The 27,274-nt window shown below is 40.1% G+C and overlaps 2 protein-coding genes across 3 annotated transcripts in view; one reads left to right on the top strand and one right to left on the bottom strand.

Moving 5' to 3' along the window:
• C16H7orf50 (chromosome 16 C7orf50 homolog) overlaps window positions 1-27,274 on the bottom strand; it is a 119,822-nt gene that overhangs the window by 16,670 nt on the left and 75,878 nt on the right. The window contains exons 1-2 of one of the 2 annotated variants that reach the window (XM_058035227.1): window positions 13,811-13,976; window positions 7,535-7,734 (exon numbers count right to left, since the gene is read on the bottom strand). In XM_058035227.1, coding sequence (XP_057891210.1) covers window positions 7,535-7,734; window positions 13,811-13,903 — 293 coding nt within the window. In that variant the 5' untranslated portion in view covers window positions 13,904-13,976. Of the gene's footprint in view, window positions 1-7,534; window positions 7,735-13,810; window positions 13,977-27,274 lie in introns of those variants that run through there. The other variant, XM_058035226.1, reaches the window with a different exon arrangement.
• The window catches only part of GPR146 (G protein-coupled receptor 146), a 48,166-nt gene continuing 35,304 nt past the window's right edge, over window positions 14,413-27,274 (top strand). Inside the window, exon 1 of the mRNA XM_058035224.1 lies at window positions 14,413-14,499. The gene's annotated coding sequence lies outside the window, so the exon portion shown is untranslated. The remainder of the gene's footprint in view (window positions 14,500-27,274) is intronic.

The raw sequence follows: 27,274 nt of genomic DNA, 5'->3' as shown, positions 1-27,274 counted from the left end.
TAGGAACCAGAGCTGCTTATTCAACAAGCTGGATATGGCAAAATACATTAAAAAATATCTGTAAGTACCTAGGATCTTCATAATTCAATCCACAACTGTGGAGAGGACTTGCTAGAGATTATGAGAATGAAATTATTTTACACAGGAATTCTGTCCATCTGGAGCATTTCCAGGATAGTATTACAGATACCCAGAATATATTGCTAAGGTTTGTTTTCTTCCCAGAAATTCTTGGTAAAAATAGCTAAGATTGGCTCTGAGCCACTTAAAAGGGGGGTTGTTGTTGATGTCCTTTCTTTTTGTTGCTGTTTTTAGACTGTTTAGTAAATGATATTATTTGTCAGCATTACCTTGAACTGACAAGTTTATCTTCAGCAGCAGCTCAAGAAGCCTCAGTGCTCACTCTGGCTTAGAAGTGTTGTCATTTATAAATCAGCAACATGCAGGGCCTCTCATCTGCAGAGAGCCACAGCTTCTTCATTCAGCCTCATCTGAGTGTTAACCTGGTTATTCAGTTTCCAGAGCCAAGTATTCCTGCACAAGCACTGTCTGCTGTTCAGTGCCAGTGCAGGCATCTCTTCACCATCTGCATTGCAAAATTGGATTTGAATGGAAGACCTCTCTTTTGGTGAGCACTCTTCACACAGAGTCTGGCTCACTCACTCTGGAGAGCTGTATTATTTATAAATGGAAAAAGACCAGAGATATAGATAAGGAACAGCAATCTGCATGATCTCACTAAATTAAGAGCAAAATATTCATGTGCTCTTGCAAAGCAGTGAAATTGTTGTATTAGAACCATAAAAAGCAGCTAACCCAGCAAGAAGTTAATAAGAGTTTAAAAGCAATTTCTGCACAATCTGACATCCTGTGGATGTCATGTGGGGGTTAGAAAAACACTGGCATGTCTCCAACACATATCTACATATCACTTGCCATCAAGACACAGAAAAGTGAATCCAGAAGTCAATGACTCTATCACAGGGAATGAAAATCATCGACTCAGGCTGCCACCAGACATCTTGATTAAACAGGCAGAAGCTGAATAGTGCTGTTACTGAGACTGTAATGTGACAGTCACAGAATGCTAAATGCACAGTTTGAATAATCAGAGGATAATGAGAACACTGATACCTGGAAATGGGTATCAAAAAGCCAACTCTGAAACAGGAGTGCATCTGACTTGCTGCAGCAAGGCTGAAGAAGGATGAGAAACCCTGAAAAATGTGTTACAGCTATAGTGGTATATTCTAAATGCCACTATATTCTAAATGCCAACACTGTCATTTACACAAAACTCAATAATAGTTTGAGGGGAAAAAGAAAAATCTTTTCCTGTTCAGAAAATTCAATGTGAAATGTCTACATTCTATGGCTCAAAGATGAATCCAATGCTGTTGCCCACAAAGCAAAGCCAGAGTGAGAGCGAGCAGGGAGCAATCACAGACCCCCAGTCCCTTCTGGTGGAAGGCAGCTCCAGTAAAACCACATTTGTTTCCAGGTGTCGCATTCCAGAAGGATCACAGGCACAGGAGTTCAAAGAACAGCAACAGAGCACATCAGGGACTGGAAGGAGCAGCAGGAGAGGAAGGATCATGGATGTGCTGCTTCACTGGAGGGGCAGTGAGACTGAGAAACCCACTCAGCCACCAGCAGGATGGAAACACCAGCATGGGAGAAATTATTTATGAACTGTGAGGCAACACTATGGTTTAAAAAACCTTGCTTAATAACAGGTCCAACACAGCAGAACAATTCTTCTGCTTCATATACCCTACCAGCAAGCTTAGACTTCTGCAGAAGGTAATGTGCTTGAGCATGAGAACAGGATAGCTCTAAGCAGCACAAAATCCATGGAGGGAATACACCCCCTCCACCTACCCCCACCAGAATAACTGCTGGCATACCCACACCCTAAAAATAGGAAAGGTGTGGGCATTGCAACAGAGAGCTTTGTAGAGCTTGTGAGTAATGTCAGGGCTGCTAGGGAACTGCAAACAAACTGAGGTGGCTTCATCAGATGAAGTTACACAAGGGAGTGTAGGATAATGACAAGGTAACTCACTCTCAGCAAGCTGAGACTCCTTTGCCACCAACAGAGACAGTGGCTGCCTTTGAAATGAGGGAGATCTCATTTTCTTAACATCAAATGGAAAACTTGCAGCTTTACAGACACGCTGCTTTAGGTCGAGGAGAGGAATCCCACTTAGAGGCAGGTCAGGCCCTGGTAAAAATTAGAAGTCAAGCAATATAGAAACTTGGAGAAATGCTAAAACAAATTCACTGATCTCTAGAGTATTAGGAAAAGTTCAAGTCTTTGAAATCAGATAGCAGCAAGTGCCTGCCCAAGTCCATATAAAACAGAACAACCCCAAATGCAAATTATCCTGTATCTGACTCTGGATTCATGAGGCTTCTTGCAGAACTAATGAATATGACAAAATGACTAAAAGCATGTAGGAATAGATTAATTACATCCATAGTTAATGCTTGCCCCAGAACCTTTAAAAAATAACCCTGGGATTATTAAAGCAAAACTATTCCCCTTCCCTATGCCCCTAATCTTTGAGGAATTGCTGCTCTTTGAAGACACCTTAAAGCCCCAATTGTTAAGGGAATTCAGGAACACTGCTGTGTCTAATTACAACACTTTCTCTTAAGTTCACACACTATTTTTGTTACCAGCTAATTGAGATTCATTATTTGAGCAGTTCTCCAATATTTTATGTAATTCAAGATAAATGATGAGCTTAGATATATGCTGCACCTTGCAATCAGGAAGGAAACTTGATCTCAGTTTTGGAGAGCAGGGGAAGGAGAAATGCCATTAAATGCTAAAGTTAGTTGCCATTCAACCCAAGGAGTCAGTCTCTGGAAGGAATAAAAAAAAACCTGTGTATGTTTAGATTTTTAGTTTATCAGTTACTCTTTGTATCTGAAAGCTTAAGCTGTTGATGGTGAAACATCAACATCAGTGACAAGTTTGAAATTCATATCGATATAGACCAGCAGCAATGAAAATGATTTAAATTCAGAATCAAGTGTCAAAAGCCATCACTGACCCTGGCTGAAAAAGTAACCTGTGAGAAGTAAAAGAACTTCAAAACATTATGAATCAACAAAGGAAACTAAATGTGACACAAGCCCACTCGAGGTGCTTTAAAACTAGAAACTGTTTTTAACATTAATGAGCATGGTTGTGTTTGTGCAGAAGCTCCTTCAATGGAATCACCTGCCCCAGGAGGGGTTGGATGAATGGGTCTGTGATTTCCTGAAGGGCCACCATCATCTGAGCTGTTTGGCCACAAATGTCAGACGTTGCTGCCACTTTACAGCCCTGCACCAGCGCCTCCTGGTTCCTTCAAAAATCAGAAACTTCAGAGTGAACACTAATCCACCTCTTGATTCCCTTCTCGAGACAGCCTCTGCTCCAGAAGGAGTAAAGACTTGATATGCTTTCTACATTTTATTTCTATTTCTACATCTATATAATATATTACATGCATTAAAAAAATAGCAAACTATAAAAAAATGCTTCCAGCAACAGCTCTCGAATTTCTGTATTCTTTGAGAGGAAGAACAACATTTCAACTTTAAAATCTCCCAAGCTTGGCACTGTTTGTAATAAAGTTTGACTGAGGACCAGGATCTGTTTCCATTGTGCAAAGCCAGCAGATAAACAACTGCCCTGGGTTGTCCAGGGCTTGTCAGCAGTGCTGCCACCACACTCAGCAAAAACCACCCTGGGATCTGCAGAATCAGATGATTTCCTCACGCCATGGGAAATTCTGCCTGTCTCTCACTTTTCTGTTTCTGTAACATGCCCTTGGTTTGTATTATTCTAGAAGCATCTTTTTACTTTAAAGAAATCTCTGACATTCTTTGAATCTTGCCTGAATTCAAATTAGGCGATGAGAAAAATAAGATCTCTATAAGGAAAAGTGACAAATACTAACAGTATGGCATAAATAATTTCAAAAATAATTGTACTTCAGCACCTTATTTTTCAAATTTTAGTACATGATAAACAGTACTGCGAGGCTTAGGTAATTCACAGCACACATGCAGATAATATTATCTATTATTTCTACTTCAGATGATGTGAATCTTGTAGTTTCACATTCCTTTAGTGAGGTCTTTTCAGATCTCTCTCTATTCCTTTGATGGGTGATGGAGAAATCCATAGGTGCAGATCCATATGGCAATGAACTTTTCAAGCCAAACACAAGAACAGCAGCTTCCAGGAGAGGGTGGCTTGCCAAGACAAACAAGTTCTGCCAACATTTTAACACCACAGAAGGTCAGTTAGGTTATAATTAAACCTAATTACCATTCTCTGGAATTGCAACATCTTTTCACTTGACATCACCTAATGCTCAGAAAAGGATGAATTTTTGTTCTAGATTTTCCAAGAATCACATTAAGCAGACAATGGAGTATTCCCTTTAAATCTGAATCATCACTTACCATCATAAAGGAACAAGGCATGTCATCATTAAAAGGAAGAGATTTGTGTACCTTATTTAGCCACTAATACTTCATCACTCCTGCTTTTCCCTATTCCTCTGAAGTAATTGGGGTTTTTTCCTTCTGTTCAGTACCACTCTGGGGTTTTTCCATTATTTCACTTTTTTTTTTTTTTCTTCAGAGTTTTATAACTTTCTGGTTCAACTCCCTACTTTTAATCCTCTCTCTATCTTCAGACCTTCCTGTGTGCTCCCTGGGCTAGCTGAGGATCTGACAGCAGTAACTTTTCTCTGCCAGCTGCTGCCTTGGAAGAGAACTGTGCTGGGAACCACCTGAACTCATCTCGCCAAGGAAAAGATGAGATAAAAATTGGTAAAGCAAAATCTTTTTTTCTCTCCCTCTTTCACAGAGGCCAAGAGAAAGTGAGAGAAGGGGGAAAAAAACCAGGAGTAATTTGGCTGCTTTTCCTCCATCAGGAGTGTAAATCTGGTCATGCTCAGCCTGCTTTCACTCAAATGAGCCAGGAGCTGATCTGGGCTATCAAAGTCACCCAGCTCACAGGGGAGACCCTTCAGCTCCTCAGGTGCAGTAGCTGGGGGCTGCAGTTTGAGCTGGCATCAGCTGCTGCTGCATGTGGCCAGGCCTTGGTGAAAAAAGCCTCTCCCAGCTAGGATGGCCTTCCAATAAAATGATAATTTGATCCCTCTGGAGACTGGAAAGCATGAAGGACCATTTGTTTTTAGAATCAAATTACAAAGCTGGAGAACTGGAAGACCTGCCCAGCTTGTGGCACACTGTGGCAGCAGTGGGGACCCCAGCAGAGGGGGCAAAGGTTGGCAGTGCTGCCAAGGGGAGCCAGGGCCTTGGTGCAGCCCTTGGAATCCTGCTGCACTGCTGCAGGGCTGCTCTGCTGCAGGGCTGCTCTGCAAGCAGCAGGAAGCCAGGATGCAGCGAGCAGCCCTGCCCTGCACACTGTGTGCCCGATTCCTGCCATCAATGCTCTCTTCATTAACTCCTCTGGACTGACAGCACGAGGCACAGCTCTGTACAGCTCTGCTCTCCTGCTGCAAACAGTCCCTCAATAAATAAAAATTACAGTCCCAGTTATCATATGGTACACTGAGCTCCACCTGTGCTACAGGAGCTGCACATGCCATCATCAGGCAGCTCAGATGCCACTTCACTTACCCACAGTTCTGCCATGGAAGGCTTTTATTGTGGGTGGAGCAAAACACAAACACACAGCACTAGCACTCTTTTGTTTGCTTCCAATTATATTAATTTCTTGCATCTATAAGATTTACTTATCCTCCCACAGATTATTCATGCCTGTAGCCCTGCAAAAGCATGTAGACTGAAATCCTTCACCCACTTAATATGCTGGCGAGCTTGCAGTAGATTTCCAAAGCCTGGATTTTTGTCTCCCTTCCCCAGCTAGTCTATTACTTCTTGGATTCATTTAAATCCAGTTGTTTTTTCCTTTTGCAATCTTACTGGGTTGAAAAAAGGGTCTGAGGTGTAAGAGGACTCTTCTACTATAACTATAAGCTGTTTTTCTATAATTAATAATGGTTCAAGATGGTCCAGGCACATTTGGGGCTAGAATGGTTATTATGGCTATGTTTGCCGGGCAATTCAGCATCTTATGACTACCCCTGTTAAGTCAACAAAATTCAAATTGTCTGTTGCTGAAATAATCCCTCACAACCTATTGCTGCACATACAACCCACAGACTCTGTATGATAAGACCAAACGACAGAGCTGGTTTTCTATTTCAGGGTAATTTGGTACAGGTTAAGTGAAACTCTAGAATCAAATTTGTTCAAATATTAGTTCAAATATAATTTCATATTCTCCCATGTAACAAGGCAAAAATCCATACAGATAACAGTGGAATGACAAGCAAAACCCTACAGCTTGTTCCTTTACTTTGCAAACCTGAAATGCATTATCTGGAGATCCACCATTTACCAGAGCACACATAGCAGAGGGCAGGCTGAGCAGAGGGTTCAAAGCTATCTGTCAATCCATCTGCAGTTCAAACCAGTGGTGAACTGCTCCAGCTGTTTTCCAGATCAAAAATATTATTGTCATTTTGCTATCTCTGCATGCTGAGGGTTATGTAACAAAAATGCACATGTCCCTCTGCCTGGAATGCAATTAATTTCCTCCCTCCCCACTGTGAGTGGTAAGTAACAATTCAGACAGTCTGGATGCTTCAGTTTTGAGCACAGGCAGGGATGCAACGCTGGATTAATTCCATGTGGTAACCCACTATTTGTAACATGCCAGTCTTCTGGAGGTCTTACAACCAGGGTATATTTTGTAGTTTGGAAAAAAATAAACATTATCTTCCTGTTTTTACATGACCTCTTTACTGTCTGCGGGGTACCCTGAGAGCTTTACTGCAGTTCTTTAGTTTAAGCACAGACTTTGCTTTATGCTGGAATTTTAAGTCTTCTTATAAGTGTGCTAACTGGATGAAGGGATTGCTAAAAATCTGAAATCAGCCACTATACTTGCTGTACGCTTTGGTATGCAAAAATCAGTTATTGTACACTACTAACGTTAAAATAGTGGCAAAATCCCATCTTAATATACAAATATCCAAACATTCTGCAGGTGGGTGAATTCAGACTCTGTAATGCTTAACCACTCCATGGAATTTGCTTATATAAAGAGAGCAACTGGAAGTCCTTTGCCTAGAACAGAACACTCAAGAAACAAAACTCATTTTCTCAACCCAATCTTTTTTGGAATGTGCCTTTCATCTCTGTAAGTGCAGCTAAGCCCATGATATTTATATAACAATAAGATCTTCAGGACAGGAGCTGCCTTTCTATAAGATGTTTGCACCATACTTAACTCCTCTCTGCTGTTGCTGTAATAGAAACACAATGGGGTGATCAACTGTCCTCCAGGGTGTCAACTGAGATGAAACATTAACTTAGTGCTTGACTGCAGCAATTTCCTTTAATGTGTTATTGCTTGGTACAGCTTGCTCTGGGTTACTGGTTTACAGCTCACTTGTGTAGGCAGCACCTGCAGAGGTTTTACTGTTCTTACCTGGTTAAATAGGCCAGAGCTCGCTCACATCCCGATGGCTTTTTGGGCTCCACCTTTTTTATGGGGATTCCAGCTTCTCTCATCAGCTGTTTCTCCTTCTTCTTGCGCTCTTTTTTTAATTTTCTTTCCAGTTTCCTCTTTTCCTCTGGAGTAAGTTCTTCCTCTTCCTCTGCAATAAGCTCTTCCTCTTCTTTTGTAACCTGAAATAATTAACATTTAAATGAAGTGTTTACCTTTCTATAGGAAAGTGAACAAAACATGAATAAATGTAATTAAAGGGCACGGGTAATATTTAAAACCAGAAGGTTCAGATTTCATATTTTTACTGGTCACTGTGCTTCCATCACCTCTCTGCTGTGCCAAACTCCCAAAACTGCAAATGCTGCACTCAGGATCTGTCAAACTGCCCTATAAATGTTGATGCTGCTCTGAGTACCACAGGAAACTTCCACCTATGTATTAAACACCATTTCTAACACTTCTTGTGCTGTTTGCTCTCCCACACTCAATCCTGAGGAGGGATGTGATCAGCAGAGGCTGTTTCACAGTGGATGGAGGGTTTGGATGATTTTTCAGCACACACACATTTCAGTGGGAGCAGTAAGGTTTCCTGAGGATCCTCAGTTTGTGTTTGCTGTGTAACCACACACTTCCCTGGACTGAGAGAACCTCTGTCTGCCATGCAGAGGCTTCATCTCAATTATGCCAAGGGCAAAGATGTGACAACTCCCTCCTTCATCCAAGATCTCTTGGAGATCCTGTAGCAATCTTGAGGAAACATATGCACAATCTTCAATAGACATACACAGATACATATCTCACAAAGGTTGATATTTCTTTAGGTTTGCAGACAGAACAGTTAATTATTCACATCTAAAACCATATTACCATAAATATATCCATCAGTATATCCCAAATGAAAATAAATATTTTACATACACATGAAGAGCTTTAAATAGTTTATCTGATTATAAACATTGTGTTTATCCTGCAAAATCCAGTGTGAGATTATGTTATGTAGAAATAAAATGCTGCTCCAAAGCAAGATGAGATTCATTCCAGGCATTCCCAGATGTCTGAGGGAGGTAATTGCCAGGTATGGTCCTCTGCTAGAGCCTGTGACACCCATGGAGGCCAACTGGGTGAGAAGGAAATGCTCTTCCTATTCTTCCTGCTGCCCCCTCATCTGGTCAAAGAATCTGTAACTGGAACCTGAATGCACGAGAAGATCAACTGCTTTATGGCAAGAGTGGTTAAAACCACTTTATAAGTTCACAAATCCTTGGTGTTAAATTAATTTGTGTCAGTCAAGGGCTTTGAAACACAAATCCAGACACAGAGTTAATAATGTTATTCTTGCTGACATTCAACCAAAGAATGTTAAACAAAGCAATACCTGAACACAATCTTATTTGCCAAAGACTCCTGTTGGGGTTAAAACATTTGTTCAGTGTCAATTCACCTATCATCTAAGCTGACTCTGACTCATCTTTTCAACTTGGTGTTTTCACAGACTGAAGAAAGGTTAAGAAAGCAGAAATCAGAACTAATGGAAGTAGGACACTAAAGTGGAGTTGCTTTTTCTTGTTTAAAATACTTTTTAAGTACTTTTATGAAAAGGCCAGCATTCATTACAAACACATGCAAAAAGGCAACATATGTTGCATTAGTATATAAGACATTTTATAGTTCATGCTGAGAACAAAATAATATTTAGGGCGAAGGTAGAATTGAATTGTTACACAGGAAACAACGTTTTCATTTGAAAAGCCACCCTGGTACTTACTAAAATAACAATCCAGCCACACAAAGCCCTAGAAAACACTGAGGGTGGTCATTTATAAAGTGTTTGTAAAAGATTACTACAGCAGCTGTCCAACAGACGACACACTACAGTTAATCTTCTTTTAAAAATAATGTAATGAATTTGTTTACTTTTCTGTGAGCCATGAAGCTTTCAAATAAAGTGACTGTGGCACATCATTAGAGGCAGTCTGATAAAGAAGCCTCTGCTTCTTCATACTTACAGTAAATGCATATCTTGGTAACTTCCCTTCCCCCCCTCCCCACATTCCTCGCATTATCAAAAAGCTTTTTATCCTTCTCCCTGACCGCTCCATCAAAAACAAAACAAGTTGCTCCCTCTGTGTAGGTCCCAACGTAAATACCAAGCCCTAACAACGTTTGTTTCCAGCATGGATGGGCTGTGGGCTGTGTGACACAAGAGCATTGTTCTCCTGCAGGGCTGTCCTGGCAGGAAAGGGTTGGGATTTACAGCTGGAGGCACCTCCTGCTGCCCCACAGCATCAGCCAGGGAAAATGGATCAATCAGCCTGGGACTCCCAGCACAGGTACTAACAGAGGCCTCAAACAACTTGCCCAGTTCCAAATATACTTTTATCCATCCATGTCAACTTGGTTAATTTAATAGGATGTGCCACAGTCTCTCCTAGACTGGTTTTTAATTTGAAAACCTGAAGTTTTATGATCTTCAGAAAATACCTACATTTGGTTCACTACATTTGGTATAGTCCCTACTGAAGCTGAGGGTGATCTTATCAGTGAGGGTAATTTAATAGCAATTTCTATTTTAAAAAACCTTCCCCCAAACCCGGCAATTTGAAAGAGAACAAAACCAAACCTTCCACTAGAATTTAAATCCTAGCTGTATTTATTATTTATTAATCTATTGATGCTCCTCTCTTTTCCTTAAATCAACAGCCTGAGATTTTAATTTTGTTTTCCCCAAACCATTAGTGTGACTGTTCATCTGGAAGATGTTTGTTACCCATTTGGATTAAGAGTTTTAGTGTTATGTCATTATTTAAACTAAAAAACCCAACCAACAGGACTTCATTGTTTTGAGGTCATAAATATTCCAGGTTGTCTCCTTCTATATTTATAAAGTGACATCACAATTTGTAGTGCTACAATTTAGCCTTAACTACAACATTGTAAAGTCCCCATTTGAGCATGTGAGACACTTGTTTATTGACATGATAAATTTAAACCACATGCACACAGAAAAACAGCACTTGCTTATTTGCAAAGCCTGCTGAGAGCTACCACACCACCTTGGGTTGTGGGCTCATTAGATCTCAACCTAAACAAGGTCAGGCCAGGTCAGCACACTTGAATGAATGACATTCAGAGGAGAGCCAGTGTTTTCTTGTGATTAAGGAGGTGGGAGTCTTCCACTTGTAAACCTTCCAGAAGGCCTGAAAAGGTGCTAAAAGGGATATTGCCACTGGATGCCATTTTTTGAGTGAGAGGCAGACCCCAAATCTTTCACACTTATGCTCATAAAAGCCCATGTCAGCTTTGCACAAGCACAGGGATATGAGCAAGCAAATTCCCAAAGTTTGTATCATACCATGCCCATCTGCTGGCAAAGTGCTGGGGGTGCCAACACACTGCCTTTCATCAATGCCAGTCTCCAACTTTCTGAACTGTGTGTAAATATAGCAATGTGCTCTAAATAGTCCAAGACATCTGACTCAAAATAGCTGCAGGCTTCAGCTGTAGCACTTTTAGATACCAGTTGAAGTTTTCCATCATTCTTTGTAATCTGGAAATATTGCACAAATTTGAAATATTTTATAAATGATCCTTAGAAGTGAGCTTACAGTCATAAATGGGGAGCCAGCTCACACAGACAGGAAGAGTTTAATACTATAAAGCAGCCCTGCTAAGCAATACAGAACAGAGAAATACAACTAGAACTGTAAGAAAAACCAGCAAAAAGATGTACAGGTTCTCTTGAAGGTACCTGACCCTTTTTTTTTGCTGCAATGAGAGTGGCAGAACCAAATAGGTGTTGTTTCTGAGGGCAGTTTTTGTATCTGCATAAAAGCTTCTACTCCCAGGGGACTATGAACTGCAATAGCTGAGCAAGCAGCACCAAGAAGGGAATAACAGCACTAATAACAGCAAACTAATTGTGTTGTGCTTCCACAGAGCACTAAGTGCATTTTTATATTTGCTTCCAGTCCTTGATGGCCTCACACTTAAGTAGAACTGAAGATATCTCCCAAAGACTTCTGCTCCTCCTCCTCAGTCCTTCAAAATTCCCACATTTGCACCCCTGGCTGTCCATAGCCAGCACAGAATAATGTTGGCAGAGTCAGAAACTCTGAGGAATTGCCACACTGAACAGAATCCCCATCTATGACATTCTGCCTTTGGGATTCGTCTCTGTAGGTCTGAACTTCCTGCCTGATCAGGGTTTTGGCTTTGCTGCCAAACCTATAGAAGGAACCACAAACCATTCCACAACACCAAATTCACTATTTATTAGAACCAGTGAATCCAGCTCCTCCAAAACCAATATCCTTTTATCCTTTTCTCCAGCACAGCACAAGAAGTCTGTACAACAACAAGGCAAGCAACAGCAGAAATTGAAAGAATTAAATAACAGTGACAAACATATAAAAAGGGCGTCAAATTTTTGAACTCCGGAGAGTTCAAAATGGAGGGGAAATGGATTATATGGCTTATTTCATAGTAGGAGCATTGTATCACCTTGTTTGTTCATGAAGCTCATGTTATTTCATAACTTTTAACATAGAGAATGTCAAAAGGGGCTTTGTTCACTGACCAAGAGCTACTGACACATCATGCAATGGCTTCTGCTTAGGAGCAGCCTTTTGCCCCCCAGATGCCCCGTGGACGACATCAGCATGCAAAACGTCCTGTTTCTGCCTCACACAATGCACATGAACCCAGATAAATAACTGGCCATCTGCCAGCCTAAAAACAAAAAGCGGAATCTATAAACACAGATCAAAACCCACAGAGAAGAAAGGCTGGCAGACCCTTAGACAAAAGGTTCATAAAAGAAAGATTGACAAATTATTTACTATCCAAGGCTGGCCAAAGGGTTGTGCTACAACTACAGCTAGAGAATTTGCATAAAACAGTTCAAGGCCATACTAAATTTAAATAATTATTTTCTACTATTTAGCATTCCATGAAAAGTAGTAGTATGACCAGAGAGGGCATTTGAAATTTCATTATTGTGCAGAAAGCGAATTTTAAATGAAAAGCAACATGCAGAAGTACTCTTTATACAATGTCTGTAGCACTTACAGAGGAAGACCTTTTATAAATTATATACTGATCAAAGAAAAATACAACATTTTTGGTAAAAGCAAGGTGTTTGTAGAATCTCAACTCCTCACAACAAAAACACTGGCAGTAATTTATATTAAATTGATTAGGAAAGCTTTCTGTAGATTCAACCCAGGCAGAGAAGCCTCAAACAAGTTCTGCAGGAAACCAGATTGAAGTAAGAACAGCCTTTTTATCTTTCTGTTCCAGGAAAGGATTCTTTTTGTGGTCATGTAAATGTTGGGATTTTGTTTGTTTTTTTAATAAAAAGCCTCCTTGTGTATACAGCTACAGTATCTCAGGAACACAAGAGATCAGGTAGCACCCTAAACTTGCAGCTGTAATTTAGAATAGATGCACCTTGATGAGCTTGAAACCTGGTTTAATTTACGACTGTGTGATCTTTGCATGTCTCAGATTTACAGCCAGTTGTGAAGAGCATATAAAGTGTTATCATTAGCAACTGCTGAATAAGAAGAAATTGAACAATTTACTAAATTACATGAAAGCATTTACAGGCACACAGAATACACAACTTAAAGAATGCAGCTTGTTGAATTCCACTTTATAGACTGTTACTCCTATAAAGTACATACTCCTGCGCTCTGGCAGATTAAGTTCTGAGGCATAAATTAGGATCGTATTGTATTTCTCATTTTTCTCCACCAGTATCAGAGCCCGGAGTACAACAGAAATACTTGAGAACCACCACAACTGCAGACTCGGGGAATGCAGTTTTGCTTCATTTGCAGCTACAGTGCGGCCAGGAATTTTCACATATTTGCTGAAGGATTTTGCTTACTCCCTTACTCTTAATTAAACCGTGTTAAGCAATCGGGAGAACATGCAACTGAAAAAAAAAAAAAAAAAAAGAAAAGAAAAAAAAAAAAAGGAACCCCCTCGGAAATCATTTGTATCCACATCCCTGTGGCTTACACACAGCTCTTTTAACCCCTCCCCAGAAACGCAGAGGAATTTTAATAGAAGGAGCACGAGACTGTCGCAGCACTCGGCGCTTCCATTGCCACCAAAGTCGCCCCCTTTAGTGGTGCTGACAATTTCTTCTGAGGCTTAAAAAGGCTTTGGGCTGTGAGAGGAGGTAGAAGCAGAGCAGAGGCTGTTTTGAAATCCTTGCTGGAGAATTAGAAAAAAAATAAATAAACCAACCCCAAACCACGAGCTCGATCTCCTCCAATGAAAGAGGTACCACAGGGTGTAGGCAGGTTGCCAGGCGAGCTCGGCAGCGTGACCGCACTGCATTGAGTTTCTTTAATGAAAGCCAGGAAAGAACACATTACACAGTGTTTCTTCTGAGAGCCAGCGAGCCTCCAGTGATTGAAATCAATAAAAACAGTCGGCAAGGGGCCCAGTGGGGGAAGAGAGAAATCTCCACTACAGCATTCAGTTTGCTTTCCACTTTCTCCCTCCCCCTCTAAAGTTAAACTCCGAAGATCACCATGACAAGCTCCTTCGCTTCCAGCGCTGGGAAGACGCTGGTGGGGATTTAAAGGAAGCGAGCGCTTTCCTTCGCCTCCCTGCCTTCGCTCTCCCCCCAGCGCGGAGGAAATGAAAGGCTTGTTCGGAATTTGAATCCCGCCTGGAAAAACTTCATTGGACAAGTGCATCGCTCTGCATTTCAGGAAAGGGATGGATTTTACGGTCAGAGAATGCTAAAAGGTGAGAGCGGGAAGCAAAGCAGGAATCCGATCCAGCCGGAGCCCACGAACAGGGTAGGATGTCCAAGCCGGCGGAGGGGACCTCTGGAGCTGCGGGACGGACTGCGAGCAAGTGCCTGAGATCATCCACATCCTGAGGCTCCTGGAACGCTGGGACACGTGACGGACACACCGACCCAGGTAAGCAGAACCTGCTTTTGACAATCCCCGTCCCGCGTCCGAAAGCGCAGAGGCCCTTGTGCTCCAGCCCGCACAGTCTGCCCCACGTCCGCCCTCGTTAACCTCGGGCGACTTAACGCTAAGCTTGTCCCGTCTGAGAACCGTGTCAGGCCACTAATCCTCACTGAACTATAAACCGCGCACAAAAGCCCTTTGTTTACCCGTTTTGTGTTGAATTTGCGAGCTGACAAGGTAGGACAGGGCCATTGCGTAAGAGCAGCCCCCCCAGGAGCTGCCGCTCCACGCGGGCCCGCTCGGAGCAGGGGAGCGCGGCTGACCCCGCACGCTGGAGCTGCCCGAGATCTGAGAGAGCGCCAGTAATGGATTTCTAATATGGTCCATATTTATCTATTTTATTTATGTATTTTAATCACCATAGCAGCCACATACAGAACATACTTGCACCGAGTTCCATGTGCTGCTCTGCACCGCGACTCGCAGCAGTGCATGCACGGGGGCTAGGCTGATTGTTTTGTCAAAAAGAACTTGGCAATTAGTTGTTAACACAGCCAAGGGGGATTTCTGGCACATTATTTAGGAACGACCCAGGTTTATGCAGCACGTGTGTATTTGCCGTTACCCTAATACAAACAGGCTTTTTCCCCAATAAAAATGGGGAAGGCACAGATAACAGCTGTAGATCACAACATTCTTCTCAAGTTTTTGGCCAACTTCAGATGATTTACGTAGACCTCAGTGAGACACAGAGAGTGAAATCAAAGCGTGCCTTCCGCAAGGCAAGCAAAACTAATGATAGCTCCATCTCTTCTCCAGCAGAGGCAGGAATTCACTGGGACAGATAATAAATAGGTGCCTGTGGAGCAAGAGCAACAGTGCTTGTCCCCCTCACGCTGGTCATCATGAGATGTTGACAGCAACACACATGCTCACTGCTGGAGAGGGACTGGATGCCTCCACTCCCACTTAAATGTTTCAGAACCTCTTTATCCACAGCCTGCAGCGCACAAAGTCTGAAGGTAGAGAGAAGAGACTCCAGCTCAGTACCAGCAGACAGAATGCAGGAATTTAGTACAGCAAGTGCAGATGTGCATCTGCAGGTGCAGTGTTGCTCTTTCCTTGGAAAACACACACTTTAAAGGGTCATTTTGTTATTTACATGTCACACAGAAACTGATGACTCACCCACTTAAAGAATGACCCGGAGAACACCACCATGACCAAAAGTAAATGCCATAAGTTGAAGCATGAACTGTTCTAATAAAGCTACAAAAATAGCTGAGGCAGTATTTAAATAGTAAGAAGTTTCTAGACTAATTTATTAATCCAGTTTTAAACTTTTCACACAAAATGATCACAAAATTATAGGTGAAGGTGTAATTAAAGAACAATAATTTACAACAAAAAAGCAAAGTTATGATTCATAATAGAATAGGATCCTACGTGGAGTTCTGGGCATACCCACAGACCCACAATTCATTTTGCAGAGTCAGTTCCCTGTTTTGCCTCCCCTGCACAGATCCTTTGCAGAAATGACAGCACCTTCATAGCTCAGGAATCACAGCAATCATTCCCACACCAATCAACAAGTCTGCTTTGCGCTGCTCTTGGAGCTAAATTTATCCTTATGCAGAGGAACTCATTAAAGTCTTTGTTTAACACTTCAGTCAAGGAAAGCTTAGGTAGGACTTACACAACACATACTGCTTGTACTGACATTGTCAAGCTCAAGTGATATTCCTCCCCATTACTCCCTCAGCAAAAATAGAATTATTACCTTTAAAATGTGGGATATTTTTGTTCACAGTGATGCATTTTTCAGAAGCCAAGTGGCACGAGTGACCACTGTTAATGGAATATCTTCTTTTCAAACACACAACATAGAAAGAAATGTATTTTCTCTATCAGAAGTTGTGATCAAATACAGATATTCTAGCAGTCCTACCTGGGTTTTTCAGGCCTGTCAATGTTGTTATAGCTGATTCTGTGCACAGTGACCTATCCTTCAGACTCTGCCTCTGGAAGAATCCCATGTTGCTTTGCTGAGTCGGGTACAAAAGAAAAGAACTATTGGGAACCAATTTCTCATGTTTCTACCAGTCTTGGAGGTCTAGTATCATTGGCAGTACTTTCTCCTCAATAATGAAACACATCTTCATCATAATCAGAGCTCCTAATAGCTCATGGCAATTGTCCTTACAGCAATGCGTGTTGGTAAAAGAGCTGTTTGAAAACAGTTCATAGGGTTTTGAAAGAGTCAGAAAACTAGATGGAAGTATTTTAAATGTGGAAGGACAAACACTTTGTTTTAACATCCCCCATTTAAGTCCTTATGCAGGAAAATATCTGGGATTATAAAAACAAGTTAAATGGCCATTCAAAAAATGCTGAAATTCAGCATTAAAGGTGCAAACATGAGAGTCTGTTGAACACCTGGACAGCCTGTGTTCTGTGAAACAATATTCATGCCTGCTCTGGGGGGGAAAAGAGTGTTGCCATCCCTTTCAAATGAACATGATCTGACACTTCTTGAATATGGTAAAGCTACAAGGTGTCTCCTTTCCTATTTATACCAGTGGTTCATGTTCACAGTGCTGGATTCACTCAGCTGAGTATATTTAGTTTGCTCAGCCTCAAATTGACAGCTTCTCTGTAATGTACCCATTCTGACTTAAAAATGGAACATAATTAACATACAGCTGGAGAAGGTACATTTTTGCTATTTATGGGAAAGATTAGTGAAGCTGAAGATTAAATATTAAGTAGAAAATAAATGGTTATTGATCCATAGGAAAGGTGATTTTCCCTACAATTCAAACAGGAATCCTTGTATTTGACTTGGGAAGACATTTTTTGTTAAAAACAAGGTCAACAAAACCCATAAAAAACTGCATACTTCCTTAGTAACAAGTTGTCACTGTCTTCAGCTGCAGAATTAACAGGATGTATAGATACAGGGAATGAATGTCCTGGGACATACACACTACTCTCAAACCCTCCAGATTCTCTCAGACCTAACAGAACTTTTTTTCATCAATTTCTTAATAAAAACCAGCACCAGTTTTACTCAGTTATACCAAGATCTTCTTCAAACCCAAGCAAAATATTGCAGAATTTGTTTGATCCATACCTGCATTTATATACACTCAGCTGCACATGCACACGTAGGCAGGAACATGCAATTTTCAAATTGTGAGAACAAGACCCAAGACACTCAGGGAAATGGAGTGGGCAGGATTAATTTCTTTAGCAGAATGTGATCATTTCATGATTCAGTCACCCTAAAATAGACACCCACAGCAGCACTTGGAACATGAGCAGCCTCTCAACTGTCCTGCACCTTCATCCCGAGCATAAGGGATCAACAACCTCAGCACAGGTCTTGTCTCTTGGTTTGCTTTAAAATCAGCTAAATTGTTTGGGAGACAGAGAACTGGACCCTCAGTCTGGCTGTGAAAAGAGAGACACCTTTCACCTTAAGCAAAATAAGGAAGAAATGTGATGGACATTACTGATTTTTGCATTTGACTTCCTGCCTAGTGATAACCAGAGACGGATGACTGAGATTGTGACAATTAATTTGTGTGAAATGATCCTTTCTCTAAATATATATCAATTCCACTAGGAGACCTTTGAACACCTGCATGCAGAATTTGAAAATGTTAAAAGAAACAAGTACTATAAAACTGTATTTCAGGCACAGTTCAGTTGCCACTGAACATCCTGCTTTAAGAAGTTCTTTCTCAAGGGCAATGGTAAAGGAGGAATGTTTTTAAGAGCTGGCATGAATTACACAATCAAACTTTCCTTCAGGTCTGCGTGCTGCTCTTCAAATCCCCATGAGCAAGTGCAAGTGGTACTTCACATGACTGGCAGGGAGAAAGAATTTGAATTTGTTTGTAAGTTTAAAATGGTCTCCTGAAAGTTCCTTAAGAAGATTCCATCCATAATTTTGAAAGTCTTTGAAAATAAAGTCTAACACATTCAAAAATCCTATTTATTTAGCAATGCTCTCCATGCTTTCTGTTAACTATACATCTGTGAGAACAACTTTTAAGCTCTCCAAATTTATCACACAGCTGAAAATACTGAAATGACATCTGGTTTTTATAGCATCAGGTGTGCCTTCATTATGCGTTTGTGAGGCAGAGCAGAAAATTGAAAAACAATTATGATTTAAGAAGCTAAATTAAAACCTGTTGACTGTTTAGTAAAAATGCTCCATAAAAACTGTTTGTATTCCAGCAGACCCCACTGAAAAGCATCATTGTAAAAGCAGCACAAAACAAGGCGTTGGTAGTGTTTGCTTATTTTGGAATTAAGGCATCTAGAAAATTATCCTAAAATAAAATTGTATTCATTTGCATTTCAATAATAAGTAGCTTAAGCATATTTATAAAATAAGTACTAGAATTTACATGGACAGAATTTGCAACTCATGATAGTTTTAAAGCCAGGCTTTACCTGCTGAACTTTTATTTTACATCTTTGATAAACCAAGTATAAACACAACAGGAAGCAACAGCTGCCCACGTAATTTCAAAGTTAAGTACAAAACAAAGTGGAAAAATACAGATGGCATAAGATGTGAAATACAAGAAAGCCTGGACTCGGCAACAGGAGGATTAAGTTTATCACATACCTGTTCTGTTATCACATAATTTTGCAGGGATCAAAAGAAAGTTTTAAGATAGGAACAACAAGGAACTTCTTCATGGCACACAGGGCAGCACAGGACTGGAGATGGCCATTAGAGAACACAGATGGTCAAAGGTAAATGCTTGAGTTGTTGCTGAACCAAGAGTCAACATTTCCATAGTGCACAGGGATAATGGCTACAGTGGGATTAGACTGCAGAGCTTTGGAAGTGAAGTGGTTTATGAAGTAGTTTATCTCCTTTTAAAAAGGAGAGCAAAGGAAGAGAGAGAGAAACAGCAAATGGAAGGTCCATCTCAAGGGAAATCCTGATCTTCAAAACAAAATTGTAAAAAATTAAGTAGTCTGGAAAAAAGCCAAGATGTCATAATTCATTGTTGAATGGCAACAGAAAAGGTTTGTATTTCTTTTTGTAATTGCAAACAATAAAATATACTTCGAAACAGAAAAATTAAGCTAAAATGAAAATATTCTGCCTTAATGAGAAACATTCCATTATTGTGAATGTGAAATGAGCAAGCAGATATGATACTTCTCTGTTGAAGACTGAAGTAAAAGTCAATATGTTTCCTAAAACATGTTAAGTAAAATTGCAGTCTCCAAAGGAGAAAAAAAAATTAGGTTTCACAAAGAAATTTCCTTATCTTTTCTTTTTTTTAAAACTTTCTTTAAAAAATAATGCTTCCCCTTGCATTACTGGGAACTAAAATTGTACTGGAAGACTGGAAGGTCATAAGGTGAAAAATGGAGATAAGATCTCCTGCCAGGGATGCAGGAAGCATGGTTACTGAAATGTGAAGTCAAGGACAACAGGGATCTCTGGAAAAATTAGGGAAGCCAGGAAAATCAGAACCTGTTTTTCTATTAAGATAGCAAAGACAAAACATTGAACTTCCTGCACAGATTCTTCCAGATTCACTGAGTGACCTCTTCAGTTATTTAAGGCTTTCATAAAATCTGTCATTGAACCTTAAAAACTTCTGACTCCAGAAATTCCAAAGCAGTTTTGAAGCACTGGCTTATCTCCCACTGTTCATGACCAACCAAGCATCCAGGAACAGTAAGTGGTGAAAATTCATGATAGAATCCTACTTTCAAGTTACAGAAAGTTGTCACAGCCGCATTTATATAACTTAAGTACTTCATTACTTAAGTCTGCCATACCTTATGAACAATAGGAATAGAAAATCTGAAATAAATACAAAGAATGCATGAAACAGGGTCAGCAGCAAGGCCAGGAGAGATTGAGGTTGTGCAGAATGATGACAGACCTGGGCCCTACAGCTTCCACACAATGGAAAGCTGAGCTTAGCCACCAAAGGAATTCTGCAGCAGAGGAACAGTGAGCAAAGCTCCAAGCAGTAGGTAATAAAAATTTGCATAACATTTTTCAACTAGCTTGTAGTTATTTTAGGGCATCTGAGAATTTAGAAAGGTACCACACCATGGTTTAACTACTGTAATTAACATAATTAACAGTTCTGGTCTATGTTTTCTAATGTTTAGGTGCATGATTCAATTCTAGTTGCAGTCAGGGTTTCTAAATTTCAAGTGTTTTTAAGCATCAGCAGAACATTCTATTACTGCATTGCTGGCTAGGTTTGGCCAAGGGTGAGATGTTGTGGTTAGCAATATCTGATCTGAGATGCAATTTCATAATTACTTCAAGGATTCCTGCTGCTCTAAAGAAGGCAGTGGGAATTATCTGAACAACCAGAAAAAGAACAACAGTGATATAAACTGAGAATTCAAACAGCACCCAAAATGGAGAGAAATGCATAAACTCTGCATACAGGAGGCCCTCACTGGCAAAATATATAGAATGTTCTTAAGCTGACAGTTTTATAACTCTAAATGGTTTCACAAATGAAATCCAAACAAAAGAGCAGAAATGTACTCTAAATCACTCAGCAATTGCTAGTTAGAGAAACCAGCAACCACTAACTCCTGCAAACAAAAACAGTTGCCTTAGGAAAGCTTAATGAATGGGAAAGATGTCAGAGTTTTTGTTGTTCTTCTTTCAGCTTTATTTTTCTGTATTCCTGAATCTGTACACATAATGATTCGGTTCACCCTGACAAATACTGTACAACCAACTATCAATCACAGCAACTTTTTATATGTTGAGAGCAGTCAGATACCAAGTGATAAAGCGAGTTCAGGCAGAGGGCATATGTTAAGCAGCTGTGAGTCCTTTACTCTGTCTGTAACCTAAAAGCTTAATGTCATTACACAGAGCTCTGATTTCTTCCTTGCCTGCCTTACACTAGAATACCCACATTATATGGAATAGAGATTATTGACTTAATGGAAGAGATAGAGCCACATAGTGACTGCAGAGGAACAAACAATGTGCTTATAAATTAGATGGAGCTTATTCTGCTCACAGTGAAAGATTACACACCCAAGTGCTGCTGTTTAGGCTCTAAAGAAAGCTTTACACTTGTTAATATAAATCTCAGGTAATAGTTTTAGGAACAATTTAAACCTGCAGAAGTCAGTACTGCTGCCAAAAGACACATTCCCCATCTCCCACCTCTTCCTTGGCACAAGTGTTTGCACAGTTTTGTAAAGCCATGTGGGCAAAAATTACCTCTCTGCCCCCTCACAAAGGTTACTTTATTACCAAATCAGTTTGTTAATTTGATTCACTGTGAACATTTCTGCCAGCAAAAGGAGGAGGTGACAGAAAGGTGGAAGCAAGTGGAGATGCAGCTTGTGGGATCCCATTTTTTGCACCCTCTGGCTGAAGACACCATTCCTTAAAATAAATGTGAAAGTGTAAAGTACGTAATATTGCTATGTGTATCCTACCTTTTACATACTGGGGTGATGAACTGCAGCTTGTCAACTCTCAAATTATCTCAGGTCATTTGGTATTTGTTGCTCTTTAGTAGCATCATGCATTGCTGTTTTGGGCTTTTAGTTATTTCCCTCTAATTTCAAAATTATGGTGGAGGTCTAGTGAAGGCAGAAAGCATCATTTTTGCTTCTAAGGGCCTGAACTCAGGTGTTTCATATTATTTAAAAAAAATGTAAGTTTGATTTCTTGCAGACTCAAGCAAGTAAATTTAAAAAATTACAACAGACAACCAGTATAGCAATTAATAGATGCCTAACAGTATGCAGGACTCACATTTCCACAATGCTGAGAGCATTTGTATAAGAGGGACGTTCCCCTCTGTTCTCCACCCTCTCAGGTGAGCTGCTGGTTCAGTGAGTTTCTCCTGTGGCTGCTGGAGCTGTGACTCCAGACCTGCAGCGTTTCCCTGTCCAGCACAGACTCCGGTTACCTGCCCATCAGAAACTCTGAGGCACAGCCAGGGAACAAACAGGCAGCTCCCACTGGAGCTGTCAAGGTTTTGCAGCCATTTCAAGGCACAAATCCAGTGAGAAGATGCTGGTCTCCTTCCTGCAGTGTCAAACGAGCAGGAAAATCCCCTTCACTCACTGCCTACCCATCAGTGCTCAATAAAAACATCAGAAACAAGTCTTCTGTGGCAAAAATTCGTGGGTTTCCTTGCTCATCCTGGAGTGGGTAATGGTAGCAGTCAATCATTGAACTGCTCCAGCAGTTTAACAGATGATGACTGAGTTCAAAATGAAATTTCACTTGTATCATTTAGCTAATAAAACAAATAAATGCTGCCATCTAATAATAACTCATACCCATAATTTCATTAAGATAGCTAATATAATAAAGAAAACAGGTTATCTTCATATACTGTGCAAATAAAAACATATTGCAAGGTGTGGTCAAGGCAGCTCAAGAACAGCAAATGTTGCCATCCCCTGTCCTTCCCTTTGCTGCTCCTTTTGGACTCGCATCACAACATTCAGTTCAGCAATGACTCAAAACAAGTGGCCTGTTAGGAATTAACCTCGAGGATCCTTTAGAAAAGCCTCACAATTCTGTAAACAGAACATCCAAATATCACCCAAGTCTGTAAGCTCACAGTGGGCACACACTGTGATAGGAGACACTACCAGCAGAACAGAACAGAGCAATTGTAAGAATCAACTGAGATTTTGATATCTTACTGCCAAAACTTTATTTTGGTCTATTTAAAACTCTTTGTCATAGGTAGGACGCAAAAATGTCTTTGACTGTGTGTCTCTGAGTCCACTCCTGTTATTAGCTAGTTAATAGAAAATCTTACTCTAACAGTGTGAAAAAGGAGTTCACAGCTTCTACTTCCAGAGCAGAAAGAAGAATGGTATCTAATACCAGTGATTCAAACACTGCCAGGATCTTAAAGCCCAGCCATTGAGTTAGAAGTTAATTGACATCTTAATTGAGAATTTCCACCTGGGAACTGTGTTTATTTAGTGTCAGGACAGACTGTTCTGCTTTCTGAACCCACACACATAGAAACGTGTTTATCTCCAATTCAAACTAATGTTTATCCCAAATTCAAACTGATGTTCAACTATCAAGTTATGTTTCTGCCAAATATATGTATATACATATATATATGTACTTCAGCCCATCAGTGTATCCACAGAAGAAATAAGAACTTAAATTTGACACAGTGGTGTGACTTTCTCTTAAGTAAAAAGATAAAATAAAAAGAGTGTGAACTTCCACAGTTTAGTTGTTTCATGAAAAACTAAAAAAAAATTTAAAAATTAACCATTATTTTCATGGAAAGGGTTTTTTATTTTGACCACAGTACTTAGGGTCATCAGTGCAGAACTAATGACACAGAGAATTGTTCAGTTACAAAATGTCTAATTCTTCAAACATTTGGTTAATTTGTTTTCTAAACCTAAAGCAATATTTGATCAGTTGAACAAATACTTGAAATGCATTTGGCTAGTTATCTATTTAGAAAGAGAACAAATTTATTTAAAAGGGTTTCTTTTACCCTTTGGTCACCATAGAACAAAAGTTACATTGAGCTCACAGGATTTTAGGAATTTTTAGGGGGTTTTTTAAATCTGATCTCAGATTAGACTTCCTCAGAGATTATTGCTGTCAGGACACCAGTGATAATGGGAAATGTTTTAGGAGTAGGAGTGCTTTAACAGGAAAAGACATACATGGTGTAAGAACTGATATGGCAAAACACTCTTTTCCTTAACCACTTAAGTAAGCAGAGCTGGTTTAGGATGTCTGTGTCATTGAGGTAAAAGGAACACACATTTGACAGTAGGAGCACACATATGAAAATACAAATATACAAAAGTTCTAACTACTAAAGACAAAATCTAAAGAAGTGAAAAGTGCATTCATATCAAGGTTTGTTTTCAGTTTAAAACTGGCACATGTTCAAAAGACTGGAGACACAGTTGTTGCTTGAAAATGGATAATTAGCCTGAAACACCTCCTAAGCTGTTCAGCCAATAAATTTACTAGAAATAAAAGGAGAAAAATATCTAATACAGCTCCTCTTACAAGCAACTGTCAAGAGGTTTTTAGGCATTTTTATCTCTTCAGAGAGTAGATCTACTGCCAAACTGCCTGTATATCTTTCCTTTTTAAATAAAAAACTACTTTAGATCCACATTGGGAGGTGTCAGAAACATAACCCATATAACAGAGCACACAGACCTCTAAAGGCTTCTGAAATCCTTCATCCCTAGTAAAAGCCTTGTATCTTTCATTACTTTCCTTTTAGCTTCTTAGATTAAGGTTTGTATTTGGATTTCAGTCAAATTAGGCTTAATGTTCCTGGTACTGTCACAATTTCAAGTATTTTTAATTTTTCTAATTCTGTCCCAAAACTTTTAGAATTTAGAATTTTTGTCTTCCTTGCAAAGTTCTGTGGTTGCAGTAGGACACCAACTGCAGGTCCTCTGAAATTCTGAAGTTACACTGAAGGAGATGCCATTTGTGAATTCTGCTTTAGCATATGTTCAGTATATAAAGTTATTTAAGTGCTGTACAATAAATAACACAGCAACATAAGCTTTCAACACATTTTGAAGTAAAGTCATAAAAACAGTCTTGTTTTGGCCAAAGTGCAAAAATTTATTCGCAACAAATGTTGCAAATAGGAAGCCACAAAATCCACTACAAAGACAGACAATTCCATAGCATTTCTGTGGCTCTTTCTCCACAATGATAAATCAGAATTTTAAAAACTAGGCCATCTAATACCTGACCTGCTGGGTTATCACTGTCTTTTGTAGCCTTGTCCCCATGGCACGTGCTCAGCTGTAGATGACAGCCAGCAGCATGAGGGATAAGCCACAGCAGCACTTCTGGCTCTTCATTAACACAGAACCCAGGGTACAAAGGGCTCCACAGCAAGTGGAGAGGAAAATGGATTTATGGTATCAGTACAGGCAATGCATTTTAAAGAGCTGGAGAGACTCCACAGTAATTAAGAACTTCTTGGGATAATCACTCACAGAGTATATCTGGCTTGTGGTGACTCCCAGGCAGGGATCTTGCAGAAGTGAGTAATTAGAACCTATTACAATAAGATTAGGATGTCTTTGCCTGAACAAGCATTGGATATAGCGTCATCCTTCAGGAAGAATGATGGGTGAAGGTGTTAGCTGCATTCCCACCAGTTCTTCTGGAAACTCTTAGGTGGAGAGGTGTCTGACAAAGCTGTAAAATATTTTCAGTGCTCATGGGGACACTCTGGGTTACACACATGTGGCTTCTGCAGTTGGTGGGTTATTTAAGGACCACTGAGCAGGGCAGGTGCCACTTTGGGTGGGAAGATCTCCAGGGTTAAGTGACAGGAACACTGCTCCTGGAGTGTTTGCTTGCCTGTGTCTGTCACTACAAGCAGTACTCGTTAGTTTTGGAGCACTGGGTGTCACCAACTGCCTGGTTTGAATTTTCTATGATACCTGGATTATTTGAGGAGCTTCTAGTGTAAGATGCCAGCTGAATCACTGGCTTAGGCTTTGCTTTTTAGCCTACTGAAAAAAGTGACCTGCAGTCACATTCCCTTCTCCTCAGCCTTTGAGTGAGGTGAATTGAGGAGGGGGAAGGACTAAAAATAAATGGAAAGCTCATAATGCTAATTCAGTTTTGAATGCTCACAGAGCTCACATGGCTGACATGAAATCCCTCACAATTGTGAGTAATTAAGAACCGTAACTCAACAAATAAGAAGTGTTTGTAGGCAAAACCACAACTGGATCCTCCCTTGAAGCAAAACTGTCTGGTAAGGTCTGGACTTCCATATTTTCTCATGTTATTTTCTGAAGGCATCTCAGTTCAAATTGTTTCCTGATCAAAGATAACATATGGCACCAAAAAGAAATGAGTCTCTCCAGAGCTGCCGACTCACTGCACCTTCAGCACTGAATCACAGCAGAACCTTTAAACTGGAATGTTTCTGAAATGCCAAATCTAATGCAGATACCAACACTAAACTTACTGTGCTGTGCCCAAAAACTGCAAGAAATTAAACAAAAGAATTCATAAGCTCTACAAAGAAGATCTGTGAAGGGTACCTTACCCTGGGAACAGTATTATCAAATTAAAGAAAGGAAACATTAGCATTTTTCTACTTAAGAAACAGGAGGAAACAAAAATCTTTGACTACAACTCTCTTTCTCAGCATCAGATTCATTATACCAAGTAATCACAAATCTGTCTATTTCCGGTTACTGAAAGACTTGTGGGCTAATAGAGGGGGAGAAAATCACTAAAGAAGTCAGATTTCTTCCATACTGTTCTTACAATATGGATGACACAAATGTAATAATTTTAATTTCTTCATTTGGAATGGTATCTCTCATATAGTTTGTTCTTTCTGCTCTGATTCACCCCCATATAAAAACCTCCAAATTATAAAAATACATTAATATTTTTGGATTTACTGCATTTTTCGTTGCTTTATCAGGCCTTAAATCCTAGGAATGCCCTTCTCTGCCTGAAAGAAGAAAATACCCTCTTATGTACCCATGCAAAAAGAACATTTAGTATTCAACCCTTTTAGCTGCAAAATCAAATGCCCCTGATGGAACACAAAAAGGAATCAACATCAGACATACATTTGAAACACATTACACAAGTGATTAAAGAAAAAAGGAAGAAATCTAAAATAAACCTACTTGCATAACAGCCTGTGCACAACCCCTTGAGATTTTAGAGTGGGATAAATATGTTTCAGACTGTGCCACTAATGTGATGTTTTAATGGTGTGAGAAT

This window comes from Melospiza georgiana, chromosome 16 (genome assembly GCF_028018845.1).
Source record: "Melospiza georgiana isolate bMelGeo1 chromosome 16, bMelGeo1.pri, whole genome shotgun sequence".
In the NCBI taxonomy this organism is placed as follows: domain Eukaryota; kingdom Metazoa; phylum Chordata; class Aves; order Passeriformes; family Passerellidae; genus Melospiza; species Melospiza georgiana.
This window is presented reverse-complemented; position numbering and strand designations above follow the sequence as displayed.